The 26,813-nt window shown below is 43.9% G+C and overlaps 2 protein-coding genes across 2 annotated transcripts; one reads left to right on the forward strand and one right to left on the reverse strand.

Moving 5' to 3' along the window:
• Positions 1-16,399: 16,399 nt before the first annotated feature.
• On the reverse strand, positions 16,400-23,546 carry PEL1 (Eukaryotic release factor 1 (eRF1) family protein). Its single transcript, XM_048703496.2, has 15 exons — positions 23,349-23,546; positions 23,130-23,212; positions 22,607-22,682; positions 21,930-22,061; positions 21,720-21,765; positions 21,529-21,604; positions 20,523-20,598; positions 20,403-20,435; positions 20,243-20,311; positions 19,166-19,272; positions 18,722-18,794; positions 18,515-18,553; positions 18,184-18,278; positions 16,966-17,072; positions 16,400-16,708 (listed from the first exon to the last, which is right to left on the reverse strand). Exons 1-15 carry the CDS (start codon positions 23,397-23,399, stop codon positions 16,635-16,637), a joined length of 1,137 nt encoding a protein of 378 aa, XP_048559453.2. The 5' UTR covers positions 23,400-23,546; the 3' UTR covers positions 16,400-16,634.
• Positions 23,547-23,690: 144 nt separating this feature from the next.
• LOC125539948 (S-adenosyl-L-methionine-dependent methyltransferases superfamily protein) lies at positions 23,691-26,790 on the forward strand. Its single transcript, XM_048703498.2, has 8 exons — positions 23,691-23,986; positions 24,061-24,187; positions 24,267-24,328; positions 25,051-25,206; positions 25,291-25,435; positions 25,599-25,670; positions 26,092-26,200; positions 26,469-26,790. The coding sequence occupies exons 1-8, from the start codon at positions 23,860-23,862 to the stop codon at positions 26,568-26,570; spliced, it is 900 nt and encodes a 299-aa protein (XP_048559455.2). The 5' UTR covers positions 23,691-23,859; the 3' UTR covers positions 26,571-26,790.
• Positions 26,791-26,813: the final 23 nt, after the last annotated feature.

Below are 26,813 nucleotides of genomic sequence, written 5' to 3' on the forward strand. Positions count from 1 at the left end.
TGAACACTAACCTTTGGAGAATCATTGAAGAAGGTTTCTATCCACATGATCCAAGCAACTTCACTCCTCGAGAAGCCGCGGACAATCAATTCAATGAGAATGCTCTCTTCATCATTCAAGATGCAATTCCACCCGAAGACCTACCTCATCTTCGTCCCTTCGCCTTGGCCAAAGATGCATGGCATTGTGTCGTCTCTCTCTACCGGGGAAGTGCAAGCATTCAACGCTCCAACTATGAAGTGGTATAAGATGAGGCCTATGAGTTTGCAATGAAGGAAGATGAAGAACCTCGTGAGCTCTATCAGAAAGTAACCAAACTCGCGGTCTCACTACGAGATCACGGGAGCAAGGACATGGATGACAATTGGATCAAGCGAAAATTCCTCAAGGCAATGATGCCCTATCACAAGGCCATGTCCTCCGTCATTCGTCAAAGACCGGACTTCCACACTTTGACCTCAAGCGAAGTGTTGGATGAGTTTGTGGCCATGAACATTTTGGACAAGACCGCCGATAATGCGGTGCTCTGTTCTCAACGGGCAAAGAAGCCTAATCTTGCATTGAAGGCCAAGCTCATCGTTGAATAAGAAGAAGAGGAAGAAGAGGAGAGCAACCCCGAAGATACGAAGTATGCATATCACGAACACATGGCACTTGCTTCAAGGCAATTTTGGAGCAAGAAAAACTCGAGGCCAAACTTTAGTAAAAAAAACTCGAGTGGCACGAGGGGCAAGCAACGTGTAAGGACTTGCTACAATTGCGGCAACGTGAGTCATTTTGTTGCGGAATGCCCGTATGAGAAGAGGGAAGACAATGGTGGCAAGCTCATCCGAAAGGACAAGGCCAAGTCGTTCCCCAACAAGAACAACTTCACCAAGAAGACTCCTCCCAAAGCATTGGCTGTACAAGAAGAGTACAATGAGGATGATGACGATGACGAAGATGATGAGTCGGTTGCCATGGCCTCCGTTGCCATTGCAACGACTTCAAGGGTGTCTCTCTTCGACTCACCCAATGAGAGCATCACCGCCAAGTGCCTCATGGCTATAGCCACCAACAAGGTAACCCCCAATATCAAAACTACCATCATTAATCATCCTTCTCCGACGGATAACATTAGTGAACTTGAGGGAGCTAATGTGGAGGCAAACGAGTTTGAGGCCTTTATGGGCAAACTTAAGGGAAAATCCAAGAAGCACTTTGTTGCTCTCTTGGAACAACTTGGTGAAGCCAATGACATGATCGAGGCTCACGAAGACACCATATCTAAGATGGAAGGGCATAGTCGTGACTATGCCAATGAGATTTCGGATCTTTCCAATACTCTTGAGGAAGAGCGTGGTCTTCGTTTGGCTCTTGAGGAGTCACACAACGTTGATCATGCTAAGTTAAAGAAAGATTATGAGCATGTCCTCATTGTTTCTCGTGTGCTAAATTCCGAGAAGGCCAAACTCGGGGTTGATCTTGCTAGACTTAAAGAGGAGTTTGATATACTTGACAAGGCCCACAAGGCCTTGAAGGGTACTCACGCTAGCCTCAAGGAGTCTCATGATCAACTCCAAGTGAAGCTAACTAAGGAGAAAGCAACTTTTCCTCATATGGTCTTAATTGATAATGCAAATGCTACTAACCCGTGTTGTGAGCATATACATCTTGTTGAGGAAAATGTTAAGTTGAAGGAGCAACTTGAGAGAGGTCTTGCGACTTGCATACAAGGCAAGAAGAACCTCAACGATCTCTTGATCAACCAAAAGGGAGTTGTGGCCAAGAAAGGGGTTGGGTACGTGCCCGACTCCAAGAACAAGAAGAAGAATGACAAGACCAAACGACCTCCTCCTCTCATGCAAACCTTTGTGAGGGAGGGAGAGAGTGCCCCCGAGGAGAAGAAGAAGAACAATGTCAAGAAGGGCAATGTCACCCTTCCCAACAAAGCCGGCGATTTTAACCCTTCTTATGTGTTATGCCGTGCTAGTGATGGGCATGTCTATGCCAAATTTGTTGGTTCTCTTCATGAGTACATTGAATGGTCTATTTGGGTTCCTAAGACCCTTGTTACTAACATTAAAGGACCCATTACAAAATGGGTATCTAAAACCAAGCATTGATCTCTTGTAGGTGTTTGCTTCCGGTAGTGGATCATGGTTGCTCGACAGTGGAGCTACAAATCATATGACCGAAAGCAAGGACTTGGTGGTGGACGTGCACAAGGTTCCATCTATGCCCACCAATGTCGAGTGAGGTGACGCCTCATCTTCTAAGGTATTGGGACTTGGCAAGGTGGTCATCTCTCATGATCTCACGATCGAGAAGGTCATGCTTGTGGAGTCCCTTGCATACAATTTACTTTCCGCTCGTCAACTTGCAATCATGGACTTTGCCACTTTCTTTGGTATCGATACCGTGGCCTCTTGTGGAGCAAGACTCTTAAAGTAGCCTTTGTTGGGCATATCGAGAACGGTCTATATGTGATTAACTTTTTGGAGCGACCCACTAAGACCGCGACGTGCCTAATGGCTAAAGTTGATGTGGATGGCTTTGGCATCGCCGTTTAGCCCATGTCAATATGAGATCTTTGCAAAGTCTCCTCAAGGGGGACCATGTCCGTGGACTAACGAATGTTAGTTTTGCTAAAGATCGTGCTTGCAGTGCCTATATCGAAGGAAAGCTACATGAGAAGGCTCACCCTCCCACGACTATCATTTATTCAAAGAGGCCTTTGGAGCTCCTTCACATGGATCTATTTGGGCCTCCGTCCTTCGATAGTATTGGAGGTAGGAAGTATTGCTTGGTGATTGTGGATGACTACTCAAGGTACACGTGGGTGTATTTCTTCAAGAGGAAGAGCGAGACCCAACAAACTCTCACTGACTTTGCAAATGAAGCACAACGTCAACACAATGCAAAGATCTTGACAATAAGAAGTGACAACGGCACACCGAGTTCAAGAACTACACCTTGGATGAGTTTCTTAGTGATGAGGGAATCAAACATCAATATTCCGCACCCTACACCCCTCAACAAAACGGTGTTGCGGAGAGGAAAAACCGGACGTTGATGGATGCGGCAAGGACCATGATGGCGGAGTTCAAGTCTTCGTACAACTTTTGGGCCGAAGCCATCAACACTGCGTGTCATGCATCCAATCGGCTCTACCTCCGCAAGGGCTTGAACAAGACTCCATATGAGGTACTCACCGGTAACAAGCCCAACCTCAAGTACTTCCGGGTATTCGGGTGTAAGTGTTTCATTCTCAAGAAAGGTGTTCAGTTGTCTAAATTTGAGGCTAGAGCTTATGAGGGCATATTTGTTGGTTATGCTACAAACTCTCATGCTTACCGTGTCCTCAATAAATCCACGGGACTTATTGAGGAGACATGTAACATGGAGTTTGATGAGAATAACGGCTCCCAAGTGGAGCAAAGTGGCACTTGTGATGTAGGTGATGAAATTCCTCCTCAAGCCATAAGAAGAATGGGTGTTGGTTTTATTCTACCCATTAAGGAACCCCTTGTGGCCAAAGGAGAAGGACAATGCTCCACTCAAGTGGAGCCATCACCAACCCAAGGCCCATACGCTTCCGAAGAACAAAGTGAAGGCCCTCAACCTCATGAACAAGACCAAGGGCAAGATCATACTCAAGACGGTGTGGACACACCAAGTGATGCCCAAGGTCAAGTTCTCTCCCCCGAGCAAGTTCAAGATCAAGAACAAGTTCATGACAGCACTCAAGATGATCAAGTAACTGCTCCTCAACTCACCACCGAGGAGGAATTAGAGCGCCGTGCCGCCAAGGTTGCTTCCAAGCTCTCCACCAAGGATCATCTCATGACGAATGTGCTTGGAAGCTTAAGAAAGGGGGTAAGCACTCATAGACAATTAGCAAATTATTGTGAGCATCACGCGTTTGTCTCTTGTGTGGAACCCCACAAGGTCTATGAGGCGCTAGAAGATCCGGATTGGCTCAATGCCATGCATGAAGAACTCAACAACTTCGAGCGCAACAAAGTGTGGAGATTGGTGCCAAGACCAACCGGGAATCACAATGTCATAGGAACCAAGTGGATATTCAAGAACAAGCAAGATGCCCATGGGATTATCATTCGCAACAAGGCTCGTCTGGTAGCACAAGGCTACTCCCAAGTCGAGGGTATCGACTACGGTGAAACCTTTGCTCCTGTTGCTCGTCTTGAATCCATTCGCATGTTGATTGCATATGCTTCTCATCACAACTTTAAGTTACAACAAATGGATGTGAAGAGTGCCTTTCTTAATGGTCCTATTAATGAATTGGTTTACGTCAAGCAACCCCCCGGGTTCGAGGATCCCTACTTTCCCGATCATGTGTATCAACTCGATAAGGCACTCTATGGCCTTAAACAAGCCCCACGTGTGTGGTATGACCACCTTACCGAGTTGTTACAAGACCGTGGTTTTGAAGTTGGGCTAATCGATCCCACTCTTTTTACTAAGAAGGTCAAAGGGGAGTTGTTTGTGTGCCAATTATATGTTGATGATATTATCTTTGGTTCTCCTAACAAAGCTTTCAATGAGGAATTTGCCGCTCTCATGACCTCGAAGTTCGAGATGTCCTTCATGGGAGAGTTGAAGTTCTTTCTAGGGTTCGAAGTGAAGCAAAGAAGAGAAGGAACCTTCATCAATCAATCCAAATACACTCAAGACATGCTCAAGAGATTCAAGCTAAGTGACGTCAAGCCGGCTTCCACTCCAATGCCCACCAAGTGCCAACTTGACTTAGATCCCAATGGTAAAGTGGTGGATCAAAAGGTATATCGTTCCATGATTGGATCCTTGCTTTACCTTTGTGCATCTAGACCGGAAATCGTGTTGAGTGTGGGAATTTGTGCACGGTTTCAAGCCGCACCTAAGGAAAGTCACTATGTGGCGGTCAAACGAATCTTCCGATATTTGGCTCATACCCCAAACTTTGGCTTATGGTACCCAAGAGGATCAAACTTCAAGCTTGTAGGGTACTCGGATTCCGATTGGGCGGGAGACAAAGTGGATAGGAAGTCCACTTCCGGAGGGTGCCAATTCCTTGGTTGCTCTTTGGTAAGTTGGTCTTCCAAAAAGCAAAGTTGTGTGTCTCTTTCGTCCACCGAAGCGGAGTATGTGGCGGCCAGTAGTTGTTGTGCACAACTCTTATGGATAAGGCAAACTTTGAAGGATTACGGTGTCACTTGTGACAAAGTGCCTCTTTGGTGTGACAATGAAAGTGCCATCAAGATCTCTCTCAACCCGGTGCAACACTTCAAGACGAAGCATATTGAGATCCGGTATCACATTAGGCGAGGAAAGATCGAGCTCAACTACGTCAACACTCATGATAACCTTGCAGATATCTTCACGAAGCCCTTGGATGAAGCAAGATTTCGCGAGTTAAGGCATGAGCTAAATATCATCGATTCGAGCAATGTTGCTTGAACCCTTGCACACCCCACCCTACTCAACGTGTTGTCCTATTTAGATGTAGGCATGGACATAGGGGGAGTGATGTTCTCTCAATGAACTCTCCTCCCCCCATTATGCATAAATCAATCAAGTCTTTCACATTAGCCATGTTTGATGGTACTAGTGCTTCAAAGACGAGTTTTGGTCATGGACCCAAGGATAATTCTTCGCGGTGCCATACCAATTGACTCAAACATAGGTGGCCTCGGCCACCGTCCTCTCTTCGAGAGGTTGGAGTTAGCCTTGTTGTTCTCGTGTTGTTTTCTCTCGTTCTGTCTTTGCTCTTTGTGTTGGGTTCTCCTAGGGTGTTGCTTCTCTCCTGTTTTTGTGCCCCTTCCTCCTCCCTTCGGATTGCACTCATTTGATCTTGGCTTGGGCATAGGTGGTCGGGCGGTACAACCGGTATCACGGGCAGTTCTACCGCTGGTACCGGGTTGTGCCGTCCCATTGGGTCTCCGTTCGGTGCTTGGGCGGTTCCACCGCTCAAACCCATGGTAACCTACGTCCAGTACTACCGGTTGACGTCAAGCGGTACTACCGCTGCCTCCCAGGCATCGGAAGTATTGCCTCCAACCACCGGTCTGTACCAGACGAGCGGTACAACCGCTCCCCTAAGCGGTTCTACTGGGGCGTGTCTACGGGCCTATATATACCCGACGGGGCTAAAGGGTTGTCTTTTTCCCTTCGTCCTCGTTCCTCTTCTCTTTGCCCTAGCCGCCGGCCATCTCTACCCCTGCCTTGGAGTGCGTCTCGCGCTTCGGATCCTTGGCTCTCCGTGGATTCTCTCCGTGGAGGCCTCCCGATCTCTTCCCATGGATGGTGGTAATGCCTCGTGTTCTTTACTTCTAGTTCTTTCTAGGGTTCTTCCTTGTCTAGGGCATTACTTAACGTTCCGCGTTTAGTGTTCGAACTTTGGTATAGAAGAGATCTTTGTTAGCCTCCTGTCTTATTTGCAGCACTTAGAATTCGGAATATTACTTGTGTGATTCGTATGCCTCGGTTAGATTTATCTTCCCTGGTAGTGCCACTGTCAGCGGTTCTACCGCCCCTACGGGCGGTACAACCGCTGGAGCGGTACTACCGGCGGAAGATCTGGTACAACCGGAGTATATCAACCACAAAGCACTGTTCTATCTTCTCTGTTGTTGCAACTTGTTCCTTTTCTTCTAGTGGGTGCAATCCTCTCATCCTTGTTGGGTTTTTTGTGTGTTCTTTTCGTGTGTGTGTGTTCAGGTGGCTCTAGTTCTCGCTCTGCTCCTTGCAAGACCAAGAAGAGGGCACGAAGGACCTTGCGCCCGGTTGTGTCTGATGATGAAGAAGAAGTTGTGATTCCCACCAAGCCCACTCGCCGTGAAAAGTCTGCAGCTGCTAAGCAACGTGTGGTTATGCCGTTGCATCGTTGGAAAGCCAAGGATTGGGAAGCCTTCCAATCAAAGAATCTGTATGAGGTTCCCATTGCTCCCCGTTGGACCACCGTTCAGTTCCGGAATGAGATGCAAGTGCGGATTGTTCATGAACTCTTTGAGAACAATAAGAACAGATATGCCAAGCAGTGGACAATTGATCTTGACCATTGGAGGAACAACATGGAGTATTTTGGTGAGGCGCTGGCTCTCTGCGAGGAGTTTGATCTTGTCAAGCTCATGTCAGTCAACTGTGTCTTTGATGTTCAACTCATTCATCAGTTCTATGCCACAGTTCATTTTGGGGAAGATGATGCACGCACTCTCACCTTCATGTGTCGCGATGAATTGTTTCACGTTCCCTGGAGGGCATTCTGCAATGCTATTGGGTACGAGGATACCGGTCTAGCAGGAAGGGGTGGCATTCGTCCTCATGATTTTCCTGAGTCCATGGCTAAGGAGAAGCTTGCCCCTCTGTACATTCGGGGCCGTGGGATTATTGGAGAATTCAAGGATTTGGAGAAGGTCTATGACATCATGCCCCGAGTGTTCCACAATGTGCTCTTGCCCAAGGTGGGAAATCAAGATGAGATTCATGGCTATCTGGTTGATTTGATGGTTGCTATGAAGACCATGGTGGGGACAGGGGCAACGTTTGATGTGTCAAATTGGATGTGGCATGAGATGTACAACATGGTCATGTACCGTAAAGTCCCAATCTTTGCCCCGTTTGTCATGTGCTTTCTGAACTCTGTGTGGGCTGTTCGTCGTCCTGGAGAGATCCTCACTTCTCTAGACAACCTCACTGATCATGAGGTCAAGATCCTTAAGAAGAAGAATCATGCCGAGCCTCGCTTCCCTGAAAATACTCCTGAGGATGTCTATGCTACTTCTGATGATGAGGACTTTGAGCTGGAGCCAGGGGCCAAGCCTTCGTGGGTGGCCAAACTTACTGCCAAGGTGAAGAAGACATTTTGTCTCCAGGCTGACATCTAGAAGAAGATGTATGAGGCACATGTCAATGAGAAGCTTGCACGGCGTCGCCAAATTGCAATGATGAAGCACCTCAACATGCCGGTTCAGAGTGGCTCTGAGAAGAGCATCACCCCAGAGGAGCGTTGGATTTCTATCCATAGCACCTGGACTGATGACGAAGCCCCTCCCCAGCCATCCTCCTCGTTTGCAGCAGCTGACAATGCCATGGAAGAATCTGATCACGACGATGATGACGACTCTGATGATGAGGATCCAGATGCGACCGAGGAGTCAGAGGAGGACGCCTGAGCTTTGGGACGCTAGCTTCGCTCTTTTCCTTTTTGGTGTCTTGATGCCAAAGGGGGAGAGGGTTCTATAGGTCTCGGGGATTTGCTTGGGCTTTGGGTTTTTCTCTTTTTCTCGTGTTTAGTGTTGGTTCCTTGCTGTGGAGAGACTTATGTTCTCCTTTTACCTTTCCATTCTTCGGTCATTATCGTTATTATTTACCTCTAAGTATTATATTGTCTCTCCTTTTCGTGCTCAGAGTGGTGAGTCTATAAAATCTAGGGGGAGTCTAGTCCTGAAAGTGTGCCCATGCTTTCTAACAGCTGGTTCCTGTTGGGGCACACATTCAGGGGGAGTTCCGTCTAGATTTCACTGACTTATCTCTTGCAAATCGTGTTGTTGTCATCATCCACCAAAAAGGGGGAGATTTAAAGGGCATTTCCCTCTTTATGTTTTGGATGATGATGACAACCCTTTGTGGTCTAATCGTGTGCTATATGTTTCAGGTTCTCGATGCTTAAGCCTACATCGGATTGCTATTCTCTCTTGTAGGAAAAGATCAAAGACGGTGTCCCCTATGTTTTTTATCTCTTTGGTCGTAGGGAACCCGTACTATCAAGAGGGAATCCTCATTAGAAAGAACTGGGGGAATCTTTTCACGTACACCTTTGTCACCCCTCCTTTGTCTTTCTCAGGTGTGTGAGAGAGAGAGTTTTCCTTGTCTCTTCCCTTATCTATTCTTGCTCACTGTTTCTGCCCAGCGGTTGTACCGCTCTCTGGAGCGGTTGTACCGCTGGGTCTTGTCGCTCATCAGCTTTGCTCGAGCGGTTGTACCGCTGCCTCCGGGCGGTGGTACCGCCACCATGCTCTGCAAAAGCTAGGACGGTGGTTCCAGCCATGCACCGCTCAAGTACCGCTCGCGCTTCTGGTTTGATGCGGTTCTTGGGCGGTAGTGGCCCGGTTGGTCTGGTCGTTCCTCGATGACCGGTACCACCGGTGGTCCGAGCGATTCTTCCGCTCAGAACTTAGCCGCCCAAGAGCTCAAGGCCATGCGGTTGTTCCGACCAGGCACCGCCCAAGTACCGGTCAAGCTCCTATTTTGATGCGGTGGTTGTGCGGTGGCTAGGCGGTTAGTCCGGTTATTTTTCTTAGCCGGTACTACCGCCTGCAGGTCTGGTTGTACCGCTTGGTAGGGTTCTGCAAATACACCGTGAGTCCCGGTTGTACCGGGACGAGGACCGGTTGTACCGCTGCAGTGCAAAAAACGCAGTAACGGCTGGAATTTAGGGTTGCTATATAAGGGAGCTTCTCCCACCTACCACTCTTACCTTTTGACCTCTCTCACTCCACCATTAATGCACTTCAAGCTCTCTTGCCCTATCTCTCTCTCTAGCCACTCAAACTTGCTGATTTGCTAGGGATTGAAGGAGGAGACCTAGATCTACACTTCCACCAAAGGATATTTGCTTCCCCCATACTTTCTTGTGTGGATTTTGTTACTCTTGGGTGTTTGAGCACCCTAGACGGTTGAGGTCACCTCGGAGCCATATTCCATTGTGGTGAAGCTTCGTGGTTTTGTTGGGAGCCTCCAATTAAGTTGTGGAGAGAGCCCCAACCTTGTTTGTAAAGGTTCGGTCGCCGCCTTCAAGGGCACCAATAGTGGAATCACGGCATCTCGCATTGTGTGAGGGCGTGAGGAGAATACGGTGGCCCTAGTGGCTTCTTGGGGAGCATTGTGCCTCCACACCTCTCCAACGGAGACGTACTTCCTCTCAAAGGGAAGGAACTTCGGCAACACATCCTCGTCTCTTCCGTCTCCACTCTTGGTTATCTCGTGCCTTTATTTGAGCAAGCTTATTTGTTTCATATCTCTTGCTTGCTTGTGTTCCTATCCTTGTTGCATCATATAGGTTGCTCACCTAGTTGCATATTCAGACAACCTACTTTGATGCAAAGTTTAAATTGTTAAAGAAAAGCTAAAAATTGTTAGTTGCCTATTCACCCCCCCCCTCTAGTCAACCATATCGATCCTTTCAGGGGGTTGGCGGGCTGCACCTGCCGTCGAAGGGTGGCACCTCCTCCGAATCCACGAGCATTGGATCTGGCAAAAGGGGGAGGCTTTGAAGTGTACAAGGTTGGGCAGACGGTGAAGTAAACCAAGAGGGGGTGGGGCGGCGGCGAACAGCAACGCCGGCAAGCTAGGACTGGAGGAACGCAGATCCGAGTTGTCGTGGCCATAGCCGTCGGGACGTTGAGGAGCCAGGCGAGCTGTAAGGAATGCGGCTGCTGGGTTCTCAAGGCCGGAGCCACCAGGCAGAGGACACCGACAGCCACGGACACCGGAGAGAAGCAGGTCCAAGTTCGCTGGGGCCGGAGCAGCGCCGGCAAGTACCCGCCTTGAGGGGCTTCGTGACTGCCTCTAGCAATGTAGCTTCGTCGCCTCTGTGCATGAGCCATCATCGCGGCTCAGGAGGGAAAGGGCCACCGGATACAAGGGGACCGCCTACAAGAAGGCAGACTGCGAACATGGTTGGGTTGAGTTGGGAGAAGAACGGTCAGTTCTCAGCTCGTTCGGCATACGCGGCCCGATTTATGGGGCTCGAGGTGTCGCAGACAGCGGCATTTACTTGGGGATCGTGGGCACCACTCTCAATGCCGTTTTTTCGCCTGGCTAGCCTTCAAGAACATATGTTGGACTTCAGATCGTCTTGCCCGTCGAGGGCTGCCTCATCAGGAGTCATGCCCACTTTGCAGCCAAGCAATTTTGGCACTGGTTGGGGAGGATCACGGATAGGCCGGCTTTTGAGCCGCTTGCAGATGAGGATTTAGGTGTGTGGTGCACCAGGCAGGACTCGACCGTTATGGATGGGAAGTCAACAAGAGCCAAATGCCTACTGACTATGTGAATGCTACAAAAGCACATAAATGACGTGGTATATGGCGTGCTACCATCGATTCCCCAATTGAAGCAGCGGATTATGGACGAAGGAAGGCTATGGGCCAAGGCCGGATTACTCAAGAAGGGCACAGAGGGTCTTGAGGCGGAGGTAGACCGGTGGGCCGTTAAGTCCTAGTAGACCTTAGTTTCTTTCCAAGGTAGTGCCAGAAAATCCGGCATGTAAATAAACTTTGTACATATGACACTTGAGGAGTCTCCCCTTTTCTTCTTCAACGAATGATACGCATGCTCGTGTGTATTCGGGAAAAAAGAACCAAGACCAAGGGCACATGGGACCAGTGGCGAGCAGCGGAATTTAGTCAGTGTTGAGGAGCGTGGCCGCAAAAGGGGGCTAATTTTTTTTTAAATAATACAATTTTTATATTAAATTTCAGAAATATTACGCCGCAATTATATTTTTAAAAAATATTATCCAGTTGGCCTACTGCTGGCCGATTGGATCCAGTTGGCCTATTGCTGGCCGATTGGATCCAGTCGGCCTACTGTTGGCCGATAGGCCCCCAGTCAGCCCACTGCCGGCCGATTGGATCCAGTTGGCCTATTGCTGGCCGATTGGATCCAGTCGGCTTACTGCTGGCCGATAGGCCCCCAGTCAGCCCACTGCCGGCCGATTGGATCTAGTCGGCCCACTGCTGGCCGATTGACACCCAGTCTGCTTCTTCTAGACCGACAGGTGCATGCACCCATCTATCTGTTGAATAGGTATTTGAAAAATGTTGAAGAAGTATTTGAAAAAATGTTGATCATGCATATAAAAATGTTAATCAAGCATTTAAAAAATGTTGCACAAGTATTTGAAAATTTTGAACAAATATCTGAAAACTGTTGAATAGGTATTTGAACAATGTTGAAGAAGTATTTTAAAAAATGTTGATCATGTATATATAAAAATGTTAATCAAGCATTTGCAACAAATGTTGAAGAAGTATTTGAAAAAAATGTTGAACAAGTATTTGAAAAAAATATTGAACAAGTATTTTAAAAAATATTGATCATGTAAATAAAAATGTTGAACAATTATTTGTAAAAATGTTAATCATGTATATAAAAATGTTGAACAAGTATTTGAAAAAATTTGAACAAGTATTTAATCTTTTTGAACAAGTATTTAAAAAATAATATAGAAAGAAAAGAAAAAAAGAATGAAATAATGGAGAAGACCGGCTCAGTCACCTTTAGTTGGTCGCGATCCCTTTTCGAACCAGCAATTGGAAACTAATGGGGTGGTTAGCTGCTCTGGTGATTGCCATGGAGACCAGGCATCGATCCCCAACGCAGCTAATAACTACCCCACGAGCTTCCAGATGTTAAACTTTTTTTCAAATACTTGTTCAATTTTTTAAAAATACTTGTTTAACATTTTTTAAATACTTGTTCAACATATTTTAAATACTTGTTCAACATTTTTATATACATGATCAAAATTTTTACAAATACTTGTTCAACATTTTTATATACATGATTAATATTTTTTCAAATACTTGTTCAACATTTTTACAAATACTTGTTCAACATTCTTATATACATGATTAATATATTTTTAAAAACTTTTTCAACATTTTTTGAAATACTTATTCAACATTTTTTGCAAATGCTTGATTAACATTTTTATATATATGATCAACATTTTTTAAAATGCTTCTTTAATATTTTTCAAATACATATTCAATATTTTTCAAATATTTGTTCAACATCTTTAAAATACTTGTTCAATATGTTTTTTTGATTAACATTTTTATATGCATGATTAACATTTTTTTCAAATACTTCTTCAACATTTTTCAAATACCTATTTAACAGGTAAATGGGTGCATGCACCTGTCGGCCTAGAGGAAGCAGACTGGGTGTCAATCGGTCAGTAGTGGGCCGACTGAGGCCAATCGGCCAGCAGTGGACCGACTGGATCCAATCAGCCGGCAGTGGGCCGACTGGGGGCAATGGCCACCAGCAGGCCTGGATCCAATCGGTCAGCAGTAGGCCGATTGGGTAATATTTTTAAAAAATATAATTACGGCGTAATATTTCTGAAATTTAATATAAAAACTGTATTGTTTTAAAAAATTACCCCAAAAGGGGAGGGCGAGCAGCGCAACTGCATCGTCATCGAGACCGGTGAAGCCGAGCAACCAGGACGGTTTGAGGACGGAGCAGCAGCGCCAGGCATCGCGTGCACCGGCGGGAACAGAGAAGCAGCCCCATGGCGAGATCTGTGAAGGAATTTGGCGAATAGTTTTGGGAATCGGAGAAGTTACCTGGAGGTGGTGGAAGAAGATGGAGATGCTTAGATCCGTTTTTCCAGGTGGCAGCATCGGAACAGGGTCCAACGATTTGGAGCGTGCGACCCGTTTCGTACAAGTTTTTTTTCCATACACGGACACGGGATTAATTCTAACAAGTTTCCGCCCTTCCGACAAGATCATCCTCGACCTCCATCCTGCTGTCCATTGGGACTTGTTAGCCTTCTCCTTGTCCCTAACTCGCCTTCAACCAAATATCCGTCTTCGTATTTCGCAATTTTATGGTCGTCTTTACTTATATAAACCCATGGTTGAATCGAATTAGTCCAAAATCTCCAGAACCTCTCCGGATCCGTCGCTACTTCATATCGGCTCCAGCTTGGATCCGTGGCCACTTCCTATCGACGACTGTTGCGACTTGCGAGAACTGAATCCCCAGATGATCTACATGGGCTGGCCTAACTAGGTCTATTGTCTTTCTTTCGCAACGGGCGCTACGCGTGGTTTTATTTGGGACAAACGTAGCTAGTTTTTTTTTCCTTTGCTTTTCTGTTGGATTTTTGTTCAGTTTTCGTACTGTTTTATTATTTCATTTTTGATTTTTTTATTTATTTTTCGTTCTTAATTTTATTTATTACATGCCTCTTTTTTTAAACGCGTGATTTTTCAAAATTCATGTAGTTTATTTAAATTTCATGATCATTATTTCTCGTGAACTTTCTCAAATTCGCAATCATCTTTAAAATTTGAAAACTAATTCAAATACACGAACTTTTTATATTTCCTTTTTTTAATCATGATTTTTTTTCTTTGAAATTCAATGTACTTTTTAAGATTGGTGAACTCTTTTTTTCCAAATTCATGAAAAAAATTAATCCATGAGTTTTTTTAATCCATGAATTTTTTTAATTCACGGACATTTTTTTAATTCATGAACACTTCTTTGAATATGTGGACATTTTTGTAGTCCCCATTTTTTTGCATTTCCTGTATATTTTTCAAATTCGTTAATATTTTTAATTTCTCAAACATTCATGGACAAAGAACCAGCCCTTGCAAATAACAAGCAAGAAAAATAAGTGAGTGGGCGAGCGGCCGAGCAAGCCTGGCGAAGGAGAGATCTGGAAGATCAGTGGGTCGTCGTGGTCAGCGGCACGTGAGCGCTGGTTCTTCATTAGGCGCTATATGCGCGAATTAGAAGGTCTCATTGCGAGACAGAAGGACCGCCCGACTCATGTAGATTTTTTTTTTTGGATCTTCACTCTTTTGCAACATAGCTGATGTTACAAAAAAAATCGCAATGAAAGATGTTTTCGCTGCAGCATCGTTGTTTTTGTCGTCGTTGTTTGCAACTCCGTCGTTCTTGCATAAAATCGTCTCAGCAGCAACAACCTCTGTCCCTCGTGGCGCATAGCGTCTATCCTCTTCCTCCGTCGCGTCGTCTCTGAGATTGCAACCCCCGTGTGACGATGCACGGCAAGCACACCCCGTCCTTTATTTTGAACACAATGCATGAGTAGGTGCTCATATATACATGCATATACTCACCTCTATAAACACACACATGCACACCCTATTTCTATGAGCATCTCCGAAAGACTGAGCCGACATATCATTTTGAAATTTTACGAAATCACCTAGGCGCCTCATAGTCGACGAGAATGTCTACTCCCACTAAACACGCATCACCGAAAAACTTGAAATAAATTCAAGATAAATAGGAGCACTGGGACTTGAATCCTGGTGGGCTGGGGATACCATTGTACACCTAGCCATCCAACCACATGTTGGTTCGCAGCACACCCCGTCCTTGCATGTCCACATTGGTGCCCTAGTCTTGCAATGCAAATTGTTGCGCGTTCTGCGCAAAGGTCGTCTCACTAAATTCACAACATAATGGGGTGTCGTTCTTGAGCAGGGGATCTCTTGGGCTGCAGAGGATTTAGGTAGGAGATTTGAGGGAGGATGTGTTGGGTGTCAATGGGGGGAGGGGGGCTGAGACGAGTACGAGGAAGAAGATGCCAGATCCGTCCAAGGAAGGAGAGGAGGAAAAACTGACGTGCAAGGGCCCACAACACATGTTGCACACACGTTTCCAAAAGATAATTTACTTACAATTTTTAAAAAGTGTTCATCATTCATTTAAAATATATTTATGCAGTGTAAAAAAATTGTCCGCGCTAATTTTTAGAATGTTCCTATGGTTCAAAAACAATTTGGAAATTTAAAAAATGTTCATGTATTTTTTAAATAGTCTTCTCATTTCTTTTCTTAAATATTACAATATAAAAAATGACACATAATTTCAAAAACTGTTTATTGCCAAAAAAATGTATGTGACATTTAAAGAAAATATTTATGTGTTTCGAAAAATGTTCATCACATTTTAAAAAATGTTATGAAATGTAAACAAATGTGCATATAATTTTCTTAAAATGGTTCATACCATCAAAATATTCACACTCTACATATGTTCATGACATTTTTAAATATTTATACAATGTCAAAAAAATTGCGTAATTAAAAAAATGGTAAGCCTGTATACGGAAAATGTTCAGCATGTATTTGAAGGAAAAGCCCACATGTATTTGAAAAATGAAGAAAAAGGGAAAACAGAAATTAGAAAAAAAATCAAAAAATCATTGAAAACTGATATAAAACACATCAAAACAAAATAAAATAAAAAAAGCGGATGGAAACTTCTAATGCTGATCCATGAAAACTTACCAAAACTGCTTAGATAAGTCTCCAAGAACACATATGTGGGCTGGCCCGCTTGCCCACACGCCAAAGGCGGGACTAGCTTCTGTATCGCAAAGAGCGAGACATAGCTCTGGTGCCTGTTCCCCACAATAGGAAAGGAAAGGATGGCCGCAGCTAGGGTTATATTTAGATCAACTAGGGATTCTACGGTAGAGGCAGCGACAAGCTTTCCAGGGAACGACCAACCTTTATCCAGTAAATGTTTACAGAACACACATATAACGAGGGTGGTTACACAGCGAGATATGTCGACATGAAGCTAGAGAAGTGGCAGCCCTGGCCGACCTGTGTACCTCAGCATCCACATCTCAAGGCCAAAAATGGAGAGGGCCCTTGTTATTAAGTCAAGAATAACCAATAGATGTGGCATAGCTAACCATTTACAACAAGGATATACTTAAAATGTAGTCAGGATTTCTTTCTGTTGCTACCTACATAGAACCAACTGTTATATTATTATTATATTGTTATTACACTTGATCAGCTATAAGTTAACAGCTTGGTACAAACAATGTTAGGCAGCTGCAGACAGGGCTGGACTAATCACATCTCGATGTCCTCCAAATCTGGCAGAGGGAAACGAAGTATAGCTGCTATTCCTGTCAACTGCGCCAATTCTGTTCAAACACATCAGCAGAGAAAAATGCAATCTCAGAACGCAGAAACTGTGCAGAAAATTGATTTGTAATAAAGAAATTCCTTCTTGCTTCAACCTTTTTGCCATAGCATGCAACTATAACTACATTTAGTTAATTATTAATTCTCTTCGCAACATTTCCAACGGCGTGACACTTTATTCCATCTCAATATTTTTCACTGATTGTAGTGTGAAATGAGCAATTATGAATAAGGTGAACAGTGACAGCATACTCACGGTCGCCAGAGACATGCATCGAAGAAAATATGTGCACTGTACCACCATATTTCTTGACTGACTCAACCAGGTTCACATACTTTCTCCTGCTAGCAATGTCCGTGTTCCTACAAGGGGAAGCAGAAGGAAAATAAATAAACAGCAAGACTGTACAGGCAAATTGCAACTCATGAACTTCTGTTTCAATTTTCAGGTCATATTAGATGCATAGGAAGCGCATGTACATACACATATTCGGCTTGAAGCCACTCATCAAATATGGGAACCTCCCTTGCTAATGCCCAGACTAACAAAAGTGAATTGTTGATATGCTCACCAGACTAACAAAAGTGAATTGTTGATATGCTCACCAGACTAACAAAAGTGAATTGTTGATATGCTCAGACTAACAAAATGAACTATTGAAAGGGAAGCCTGCTATTTTTCCTTGCAGAAAATTTTCGATTCCATTCCTGTGGTGTAAATAGCCTAATCAAAAAATAGGATAGGAGAAGATTATTAGTATTCCTAGTTGTCTAATTATTTAGACACAATTTACCTCTTTTTTAATCCTATTTGGATTTATATTATATCGTGCCAATCCAACATAAGCCCCTATTTTATTTACTTTTTCTATCTAATTTGTTTTCTTACCATTGTATTTCCATTGACAAAGGTCTATTGAACAAATAGAATTTGTAGATAGATGGGTCTCTTTATCCTCACTCCATAGCATCTTCAACATCAAGAGTAGTGATCAGCAACCAGCTCATGATGCAAACTTATTTCAACTGAACAAAGCAGGCTACATAAAGCAATAACTTGACCTAAGTTTCTGCTCGTGACCTTTCAAAAATAAAGTTTGTAGTACTCATTAGTTAGAACACATAGTAGTAGTTGCTACAATAATTCTCTTGGTATCAAGTGCTCGTTCATGCCATGATGAACAATAAGGAGTGGAAATTAATATATATACCGAACCAATATTTCAGAATTTGCAAAACCCAAGTATTTCATTAATCTAATGTTTCCTGGTGAGCCACACAATTCATCCATAGCAGGTAGGCAAGCAAGCTTAACCAACCTACCGCAATGGCCACATCGCACAGTTTTGTTGCATTGAGACTTCTTTGTCAAGTTTTTTGTGGCTATTGTTCTAATACCAAACCAACCACATTTTTCGAACAGAACATATGCACAAGAAATAACAGTATAATCAATTCCATAAACATGACTTACCGAAACAAAGTATCTGTCATCAGAAGAGTTTGTATTGCAAGACGTTCATGTGCGACCTCAACGTGCTTAGGTCCATAACACGCTCGGGCTGAGTCCTGCAATTAAGCAGCAAACATTTAAGTCTAATCAGATATGCTTGAACTAAGCAGAATCAACGGCTGCAAGTCATAAACACATAAAATCAGTACAGTAACTGTTCTTCTGATCTAAAATACAAGTGTGTATGTATATGCATACATGGTCAACATCTAAGCAGTAGCAACATATTAGATAAGTTAAGATCAGTACTGAAAAACCATCAGTTACAAGTTCGCTTGTTCAAGAGGCTTACATTAGTAAGCATAGCGAAGAACTCCTTCAAAGCTTGCACCTGCAAATTACAATAGAAATACAAGACAAGATCTGAGCAGCTGCATTTAGAATCTGTTTTGAAAGTGTCTGGCATGTGTAGTTAATCAAAATATGGAATTTTTTCAGAGGAATCATACGTGTAAGCTACGTGATATATTGACAACGGGGAGTTCTAAATCAGACTTACCTCCTGTGCCGCTTTTGTATCTTTTATCAGTGACATCACACCTGGAGTGTCCAATACTTCCTTCAAACTATGCCTATACCAAATAACCAATAATCAACAGCAACATTAGGATCAAAGCAAACAGAGAGCAAAGAGAAAATAGAGGACCAGGAAATACATAAACCAACCACTCATTTAGCAAATATATAGCTCAGTAGAGGATTAGAGTATTCCAGAATGACCATACAACTGGTCACAAGCAAATGAACCACTTGTATCAGCCGGATAGACATGTTAGTAGTACGACATCAAGCAAGTTTCCAACAGATTATTCAGAATTTTAGAAGCAGAACCTAAATCTCCAAGTATTACCCTGTTCTAGCTTACATAGAAGGGGAAAGATAGACAGCCAAAACAGGTCGAGGAGTACACAGAATCAATTGACTGAGAAAATATAGAACTCACTTGTAGCCTGAAGGTGCATGTGCAAGAATAATGCGTGATTTGTTCTCAATTATTACTCTCAAGTCTCGCCGTGCAGCTTCAAGATGCATGTAATCACGAAACTGATCCTGTGATTAAGATAAAAAGAGAAGAAAAAAGAATAGGAATTGATATTATTTTCATGAAGATATGGAGGGTTTAACTTATGCAAGTAGCAATAGATGGACCAAAATGGAAGTAGACAGTAGCACATGTTTCAAGTTGGAAACAAGTGTCGATGGCAAAAGTAACATGCAATGATGCAATTGACTGTATTGCCAGGTGCAGCCAAAACCATGATAATTTGACCATATTACACTGGTACATACTCCCTCCGTCCAAAAAAGCTTGTCCCTCAAATGGATGTATCTAGCACCAAGTTAGTGCTAGATACATCCATTTGAGGAACAAGCTTGGGACAAGCTTTTTTGGACGGAGGGAGTAAAATTTAAACTGTATGTACTCAGCAAACTCTCTAGTTACCCATTAAAACAGGACAACGAGTGATGGTAAACCATATGTAGACGGCGGATGTTAGTACAGTACTACGCACTCAAGTTGGTAACGAAATTAGGGAATGGAAACATCAGGCTTTGGGTAGTCCCTCGAGACATGGAATATATCTGCAGAACATATTGTTTATAAGGCGTCCTGTCTTGGATGCTTAAGCGACGCTTCGGTGCCAAGGTGCCCTGTCAGCGCCTTACAATTATGCCCGCTTTAGGCGCTTAGGCGTCAGGGTGGTTGTTGCTTGCCTTAGGTCATGTTACCACCTTATAAACAATGAACCAGTGCTGACATATGATACGACCAGAGCAACATATAAGCCCGAGACCTTTTTCGTGAGGCATGGTTTATTTTACTATTTGATAGGTTATTAACATTAACCAACTGGTTTCTATTTTGCCTATCAAGATCGACTCAGAAATTGATTTAACAACACATGACAGGCACATTTATCATTCTTCAAAAAACATTGTTTAAGATGTTTTCAGACTGATGACCCTTATAAAGAAAGTATTATAATAATATATATTTTCCCTCTAGGTATGTGATTACCTTAGTAAAACCTGGGCTTGCAATTACAACACACTGGACCACTTCGAAATCAATGTGCTTCAGCAAGGCCTGCAGATAAGCAATGTAATGTGTTACAAAAAAAATCATTTATAAACATTCTCATTTCTTGTGAACTTTGAACAGATTATTATGTGCTTACTTGCAAAACATGCTCAAAGAACTTCTTGAGAGCCTGCATAGGGAAAAAAAGGCTGCCAACTCAGTAGCAAATAGATAAGACAAATAAAATCCACATTATCTTATAGAATAGTTAACGTACCGATTCGTAACCAGCAATGGCAGGTCCATGTTTCCTAGGAATCGATGTTTCAATACGTGACCTTGTTGCTGTTATGCTGTTTAAAACAGTCATAACTAGTAAGTTGAATGAAAAGGCAGAAACAACTCAAGCCAATCAAGGACTAGGGAAGCAATAGTAAGAACATGCCAGAATCTGTATGACCACTGGATGTTCATATTTAGGGGAGACCATAGACAAATCTGTTGTTCCTGTGTAACTGCACAGGGTGCGTGAATATTGAATGAAAATACTCATGAAACTTCAGTTTGGTGTTAGCACCATCTGACATTCTAGTTCAAAATCGGTGCCATCACAAGATTATTCTTTTCCATTACATATTTTATAGTTATGGATTCTTGTCCAACACCGTCTGAGATGGTTTGGGCATATACAACACAGGGCTCCAGAAGCGCCGGTGCATAGCAGAAGGATAAAGCGTGCTGATACCTGATAATGTCAAGAGAGGTCGGGGTAGACCAAACTCGGGAGGAGTCCGTAAAGAGAGATCTGAAGGACTGGAATATCACCAAAGAACTAGCCATGGACAGGGGTGTGTGGAAGTTAGCTATCCACGTGCCAGAAACATGATTAGGTTTCGAGATCTTATGGGTTTCAACTCTAGCCTACCCCAACCTTGTTTGGGACTGAAAGGCTTTGTTGTTGTTGTTGGATCTGTCCCTGGAAATACCCCCCCCCCCCCCCCCCCCCCCACACACACACACACACACACATACTCACAAAACGGAAAGTCAACTTTTAAGGTAATGGTCGCTTGGATAATAGAACCTCATCAAAAGGGTGCAAAGGTCAATGTAACTTCATGAGGTATGCTTATCATGAGAGAATCAGACAAGCTTATTGTAAGGTTATCCTATGAAATAATCATATTTAGCATGACTTGCATGGGATCTAATTATTTAAAGCAATTCAAGAAGAGAAAACAATGAAATATTATGTTCAGCGAGTGAAAAATGGTTTTGGATACCTTCTCCCAATAAGGAATAAGTGGGCAAGTCCTTCTTGCATAAGAATAACTGCTAGATCAGCACTTGCAGTAGGATCTGAAGAGGTTTAAGTGCACACAATTAAAATACTGTCTTTTTTCTTTTGTGAAGCAGTAGCAGTGAAGCAGATAATGATAAAGGCTGTAATATCTGTCGAAGATAAATCACATACCACATGCTTGTTGGATGGTATCAAGTGCTAACCAATCCCAATATTCCTACACAAGTAGAAAGAGTCCATTTAGATTTTCAGAGTCATGTCTAAAATTAAAACTGATTAAAAGTTTAAGCAAAGGGTACTGTACTTATCATCAATTGTAAACCAATATGGTAGTCCACAGAGTAAACAGGTACAATAGCTTAAAATAACTTTTGGGCATACCTTTCGTAGAACAAAAGGTCTCTTCAGCTCAAGTTCTAAAGTATGAAACTGGCCAATCTTCACGTGATCATTCTCAGTAATATTTTTGCCACGGACGCGCAAAACGTTCCCCTCCTTGTCATAATCTACAGACTATGCCCAAGATAAAGAATCGTGTCATTATCAAATTAGAAAATCATATAATTTTGTTTTTTATAGCATCGGAAAGAACAATAAACAAAACAAAGAAAAGCGATGTATAAGGTGTTAATTCCTAGGCATGGTGCCTTATTACCTCTGCTCAATGCATTTTCGAGTTATCAAGTGATGATGCTTCATTAGGTGCTCATTATACAACTCTTTTTTTTTTGCAAGGAAAGCGCTATGTTATTATTCTAACGCAGTGGCAGCAACATGCATATAAGACCTATACAACTGCATCCCTTCTCTAATTTTCAGGTCATGTATTACTTGAGCCATTTCAGTACATATCCGACAGATATGATCTAGAATCAGTAATAACTCTAAGCTTTTGCAGCCAGTATGCTAATCCCCTACCACCTTCCATCTGTGATGTCAAAAAGTACGCAGTCATAACAACGATGATGCCTAATGTTGGAAGCCAAAATGGTTACAGCTAGAACCACCAACTAAACAAAGTCACTCGATGGGAATACCGAATAAACAGACAATATCACCTCAACTACAATTTCCAACTTTAGCTTCACGCGCTCCGCATCACGTCCTCCAGAAACAGAATCCCTGAGAACTTTCCTGTAAACGAACAGAAGAAGATGATCAATTTCGAGGGGATTATGAGTTTCCATGGTATACCAGATAACTAGAAGGCCCTTGGACAGAGGCTTGAACTTGTCACAACTATACACAAATGGTGTACAATTCCACAAACCACGGTCAAGAGCTGAGAAATACCCATCATAGCCAGCTCGACCTTATTTTTGTTTTTCTTCACCTGGCAAACCATGCCTCCCATGCAGGAACCTACCCTAACTCTGCTTGCACTTGCAATGGTCGACCGAGATCCATAAGAGTACTTCGAAGCTAGCAATCAGAAAGTGCCAAACCGGGGAGAGCAAATTATGGCGGCTGCAGCATCCACCAGAGGACTCGGTTGCTAACTACTACTAGCATAGTGTGCATAGAGCACATGAGCTGAACCAAAAAGTAACACAAGCACCACGATGCAAAAGGAGAACCCACCGGACAGTGACGGCCTGGAGGCTGTCCCCGACGGCGATGAGATTGTACGCGTGCCACAGGTCGTCCTCCTCCTCCGGCAGCAGCTGCGCAACACCAACACAGGAGCGAGCTAGTCAGCAGCCACGCCCAAAGAACCCCACCAGGGGCCAGCCCGGGCCGCTCCTCAAACAGAGCGCGCCGAGAGGGAGGGGTGGGGGAGGGGAGAGAGGAGAGGAAGACCTTGGCGGAGCCGGGCCCGTTGCGGGCGAGATTGCGGTGGACGAGCTTCATCGCGGCGGCGGCCGCCGGAATCCGAGCCGCAAGGATTTTCGCTAGGCGATTCTTTGCTGTCGGGGACGGCGGCGAGTGGAGGGGAGGGGATTCGCGGCGGCGAGGGTAATTAACCTGCTCTCTTTTTTTTCCTCCTCGGTTTAGGAATCCTCGAGATTCCCTGTGCTACACCGCTTGGGCCTTGGGCGGCACGAGGGGAGATGCGGCCCGTGACTGCAGGGCCGACAAAGGCTTGCGGAAAGCGACGCAGCCCAGCAAGTCCTCAAAAAAATAAAACGCGGCCCAGCAAGCCGAGAGAACAGCACAGACCCCCTCTCTCCCCCTGGTCGCCGTGTCGCTCGCATCTCCGCACGCACCGCCGTCGCCGCCGTGCCCCCCTTCTCCCCCGTTCCCCCCGCCGGCGGCTGTCTGTTACTCCGGGATCGGACCGGCCATCTCGCGCCGCCGAGGAAGGAAGGGCATGGCTCTGCGAGCGGCCGCCGCGAGGCTGGCGTCCTCCAGCCTCCGCCGCCGCCACGGCCACCTCCTGCCGGCGGCCGCCACCGCCAGCCAATCGGCCTTCCTCCACTCCCACGCCACAAGCTTCGGTACGCCCCACTTCCTCCCTCGTCGCCCCCTCTCTCGTGGCATGCTTGCTGCTCACCGCCTCGTTCCTCGTCAGGATTCAAGCAGGTGCGCGAGGACGAGAAGAGCAAGCTGGTCGGCAACGTATTCAGCAGCGTCGCCTCCAGCTACGACGTCATGAACGACCTCATGAGCGCTGGGCTGCACAGGCTCTGGAAGGACAGGTTGGTCAGTGGAGCTCAGTCCATCACTCTGTAATGGGGATTCGTTCTTCTTACCGAATTCTTCTGACTTCTTTTCTAGGCTGATCTCAAAGCTGAATCCTTTTCCCGGGATGAAGCACCTCGACGTGGCCGGTGGGACAGGTAAAATAATACTCCTAGTTAGTTAACAGGGGTGTCCTTCTAGCACTATACCCTCATTCAGAATATAAGATGGGAATCATCAGATTGACGCAATTATGACAACATAGAGAGTCACAAACGAATTTAGTGGAATCAGATGTCTTGGTACTGTGGCTCTCCCAAATTGCATGTTCTGGGATGGCTTACCTTACACAAACTTCATACTGATTCCTCAGCATTGTTCCCATGTCCATCCTTTCCCTAACATAAGAATTATGCATTTCCTGTTGCTAATGATATCTCTATGTTAGTCTGTGATAGACTCCTCGTTCATTCTCTGTCATGATTTATGTACTAATGTTGATCGTTAACACAATAAGTATTTAAATTTCTGTTCTGCCTCCCTCCATGTGGCAATGCAAGATTTATTGTCCATATTTCCTCTCCAAATTGGCAAATAGAGGATCACATGTATTATCTACAAAGTGATGCATTTAAGTAAGGACCTCTTCTTTGTTCTAAAAATTGTGTGATGCTCAGCTTATCATAGCCTTGTTCTAGATTGATTGCACAGTGTACACCTTGTCTTCCTGTTGCTACTGTATCTTTTTATTTATGAATGACTTCCTTTTGACATGTTATGCTGCTAAGAAGTTTCTGCACCAATATATTGCCAATGCTCTTGAACACTCGTTATGAAATGTGAAATAATGTACCTGGCATTTCTTCTATGTCAACACCAGGGGATGTTGCGTTCCGTGTAGTCGAAAGAATTAAGAGTGTGAGCCACAGAGCTACGCAGGGTACTCTTACTGATATGGAAGAAGACACTCACATTTATGTTTGTGACATTAATCCAAATATGCTAGATGTTGGAAAGAAGCGTGCTACCGAAAAAGGTCGTGGTTCATGAAACTCATTTCATCATGCCACCTTAATTTTCAAATGTTGTTCTGTTGTCTGACAGGTTATTCTTATTTCAGGCTACAATGAAGAGCAGTGCCTTAGTTGGGTACAGGGAGATGCAGAAGCTCTTTCTTTTGAGGATGGGTCTATGGATGGCTATACTATTGCATTTGGGATCAGAAATGTTACACACATTGAGAAAGCTCTATCAGAAGCTTACAGGTGGGCCACATAAAAATCCTGAACCAACTAACAGATCATACCCCAGTCTCAGTTTTGATCTCCTGAAGTTTCTACTATGCTGTAGGATTTGTTGCGTGTGAAATCTGCCTAGGGTTTCTGTTCTTTGCATCTAATCAGTTTCACATGGATTTGTGTGTTTCAGAGTTCTAAAGAAAGGAGGAAGGTTCCTATGCTTGGAGTTGAGTCATGTAGATGTTCCAGTTTTTAAAGACATGTAAGTTTTCTTTGGTCAAGTATGCCAGCATTGTAGGATAAATTTGTATGAGAAATGTCTTCAACATTCTGTTAAAATTAAACAAGCAGATGCCGGTCCTACAATTAAACTGCACTGTTCGTTTTCAGCATTTGTAGTAGGCACTGCAACAAAGTTATAATCTGTTAGCAACCAATTTGGCTATGTGTTAAACATCGGCTGAACTTGCCCTAAGTAGGCTCATGTTTCTTGTTGTCGTTTATTTGGTACAAATAGAAATGACCCTTTTTTGTTTATTGCTTCAATCATAGTGTTGTCTCATCCTTCCCAAAAAAATATCTTCCCAGTGCTTTTGTGGAAAGTAATGTTAATGTTGTGTTCTACTGTTTCGATTATTTCTCTCTGAACTTTTGGAAGTTCACTATCCATTTTTTTCCTCCAGTTACGACATCTATTCATTTTCTGTGATTCCGGCTGTGGGAGAGCTAGTTGCTGGTGATAGGCAGTCGTACCAATACTTGGTCGAGAGCATTCGTCGGTTTCCAAAACAGGTGAAGATCAGCATTTCTAAAGCATTTCCTGTTACTGAGCTGACTGGTTTCTTCGAAACTTCTTGCTTTTTAGTGATTTCTACCATATGTCAAACCTCTAGATTATCTAGGAGTAATTAGTACCTTGTAAAACAGTATTGACATTGACTGTTCCTGTCACAGCAAAAGATATAAAGCTGAAGGATGCAAGATTACAACACTTTTCAAGCATTTCATGTGTCTGTATATGTTCCGCATGTCTGCTGATCAAACTACTTTTACTTTCCAGGAAAAGTTTGCTCAGATGATCCAGGAAGCTGGATTTGAAGCGGTCGAATATGAAAATCTGGTGGGCGGTGTAGTTGCCATTCACTCTGGAGTGAAACTGTAGTATAGGTCAAATAGCAGCACGGCCGACAGACGCTTCCGTAGGTAGTGGTGGATCTGGATCAGGCATTTGGGGCTAACAATTTACCATTTTCTTTGTTAAAAAAATCATGTAACTATTATTCCTGTTTATGTAATTCAAAATAAGGACAGATGATGATCTGCTCAGTGGTTTTGTTTTTTCACAATTTATATAGTTTGTGCAAGCAATCCCTGTTTCTTCAGCTTGTGCTATACCTTGCATCTC

Source organism: Triticum urartu, chromosome 2A, assembly GCF_056163025.1.
Source record: "Triticum urartu cultivar PI428250 chromosome 2A, HENAU_Tu73, whole genome shotgun sequence".
Classification (NCBI taxonomy): Eukaryota; Viridiplantae; Streptophyta; class Magnoliopsida; order Poales; family Poaceae; genus Triticum; species Triticum urartu.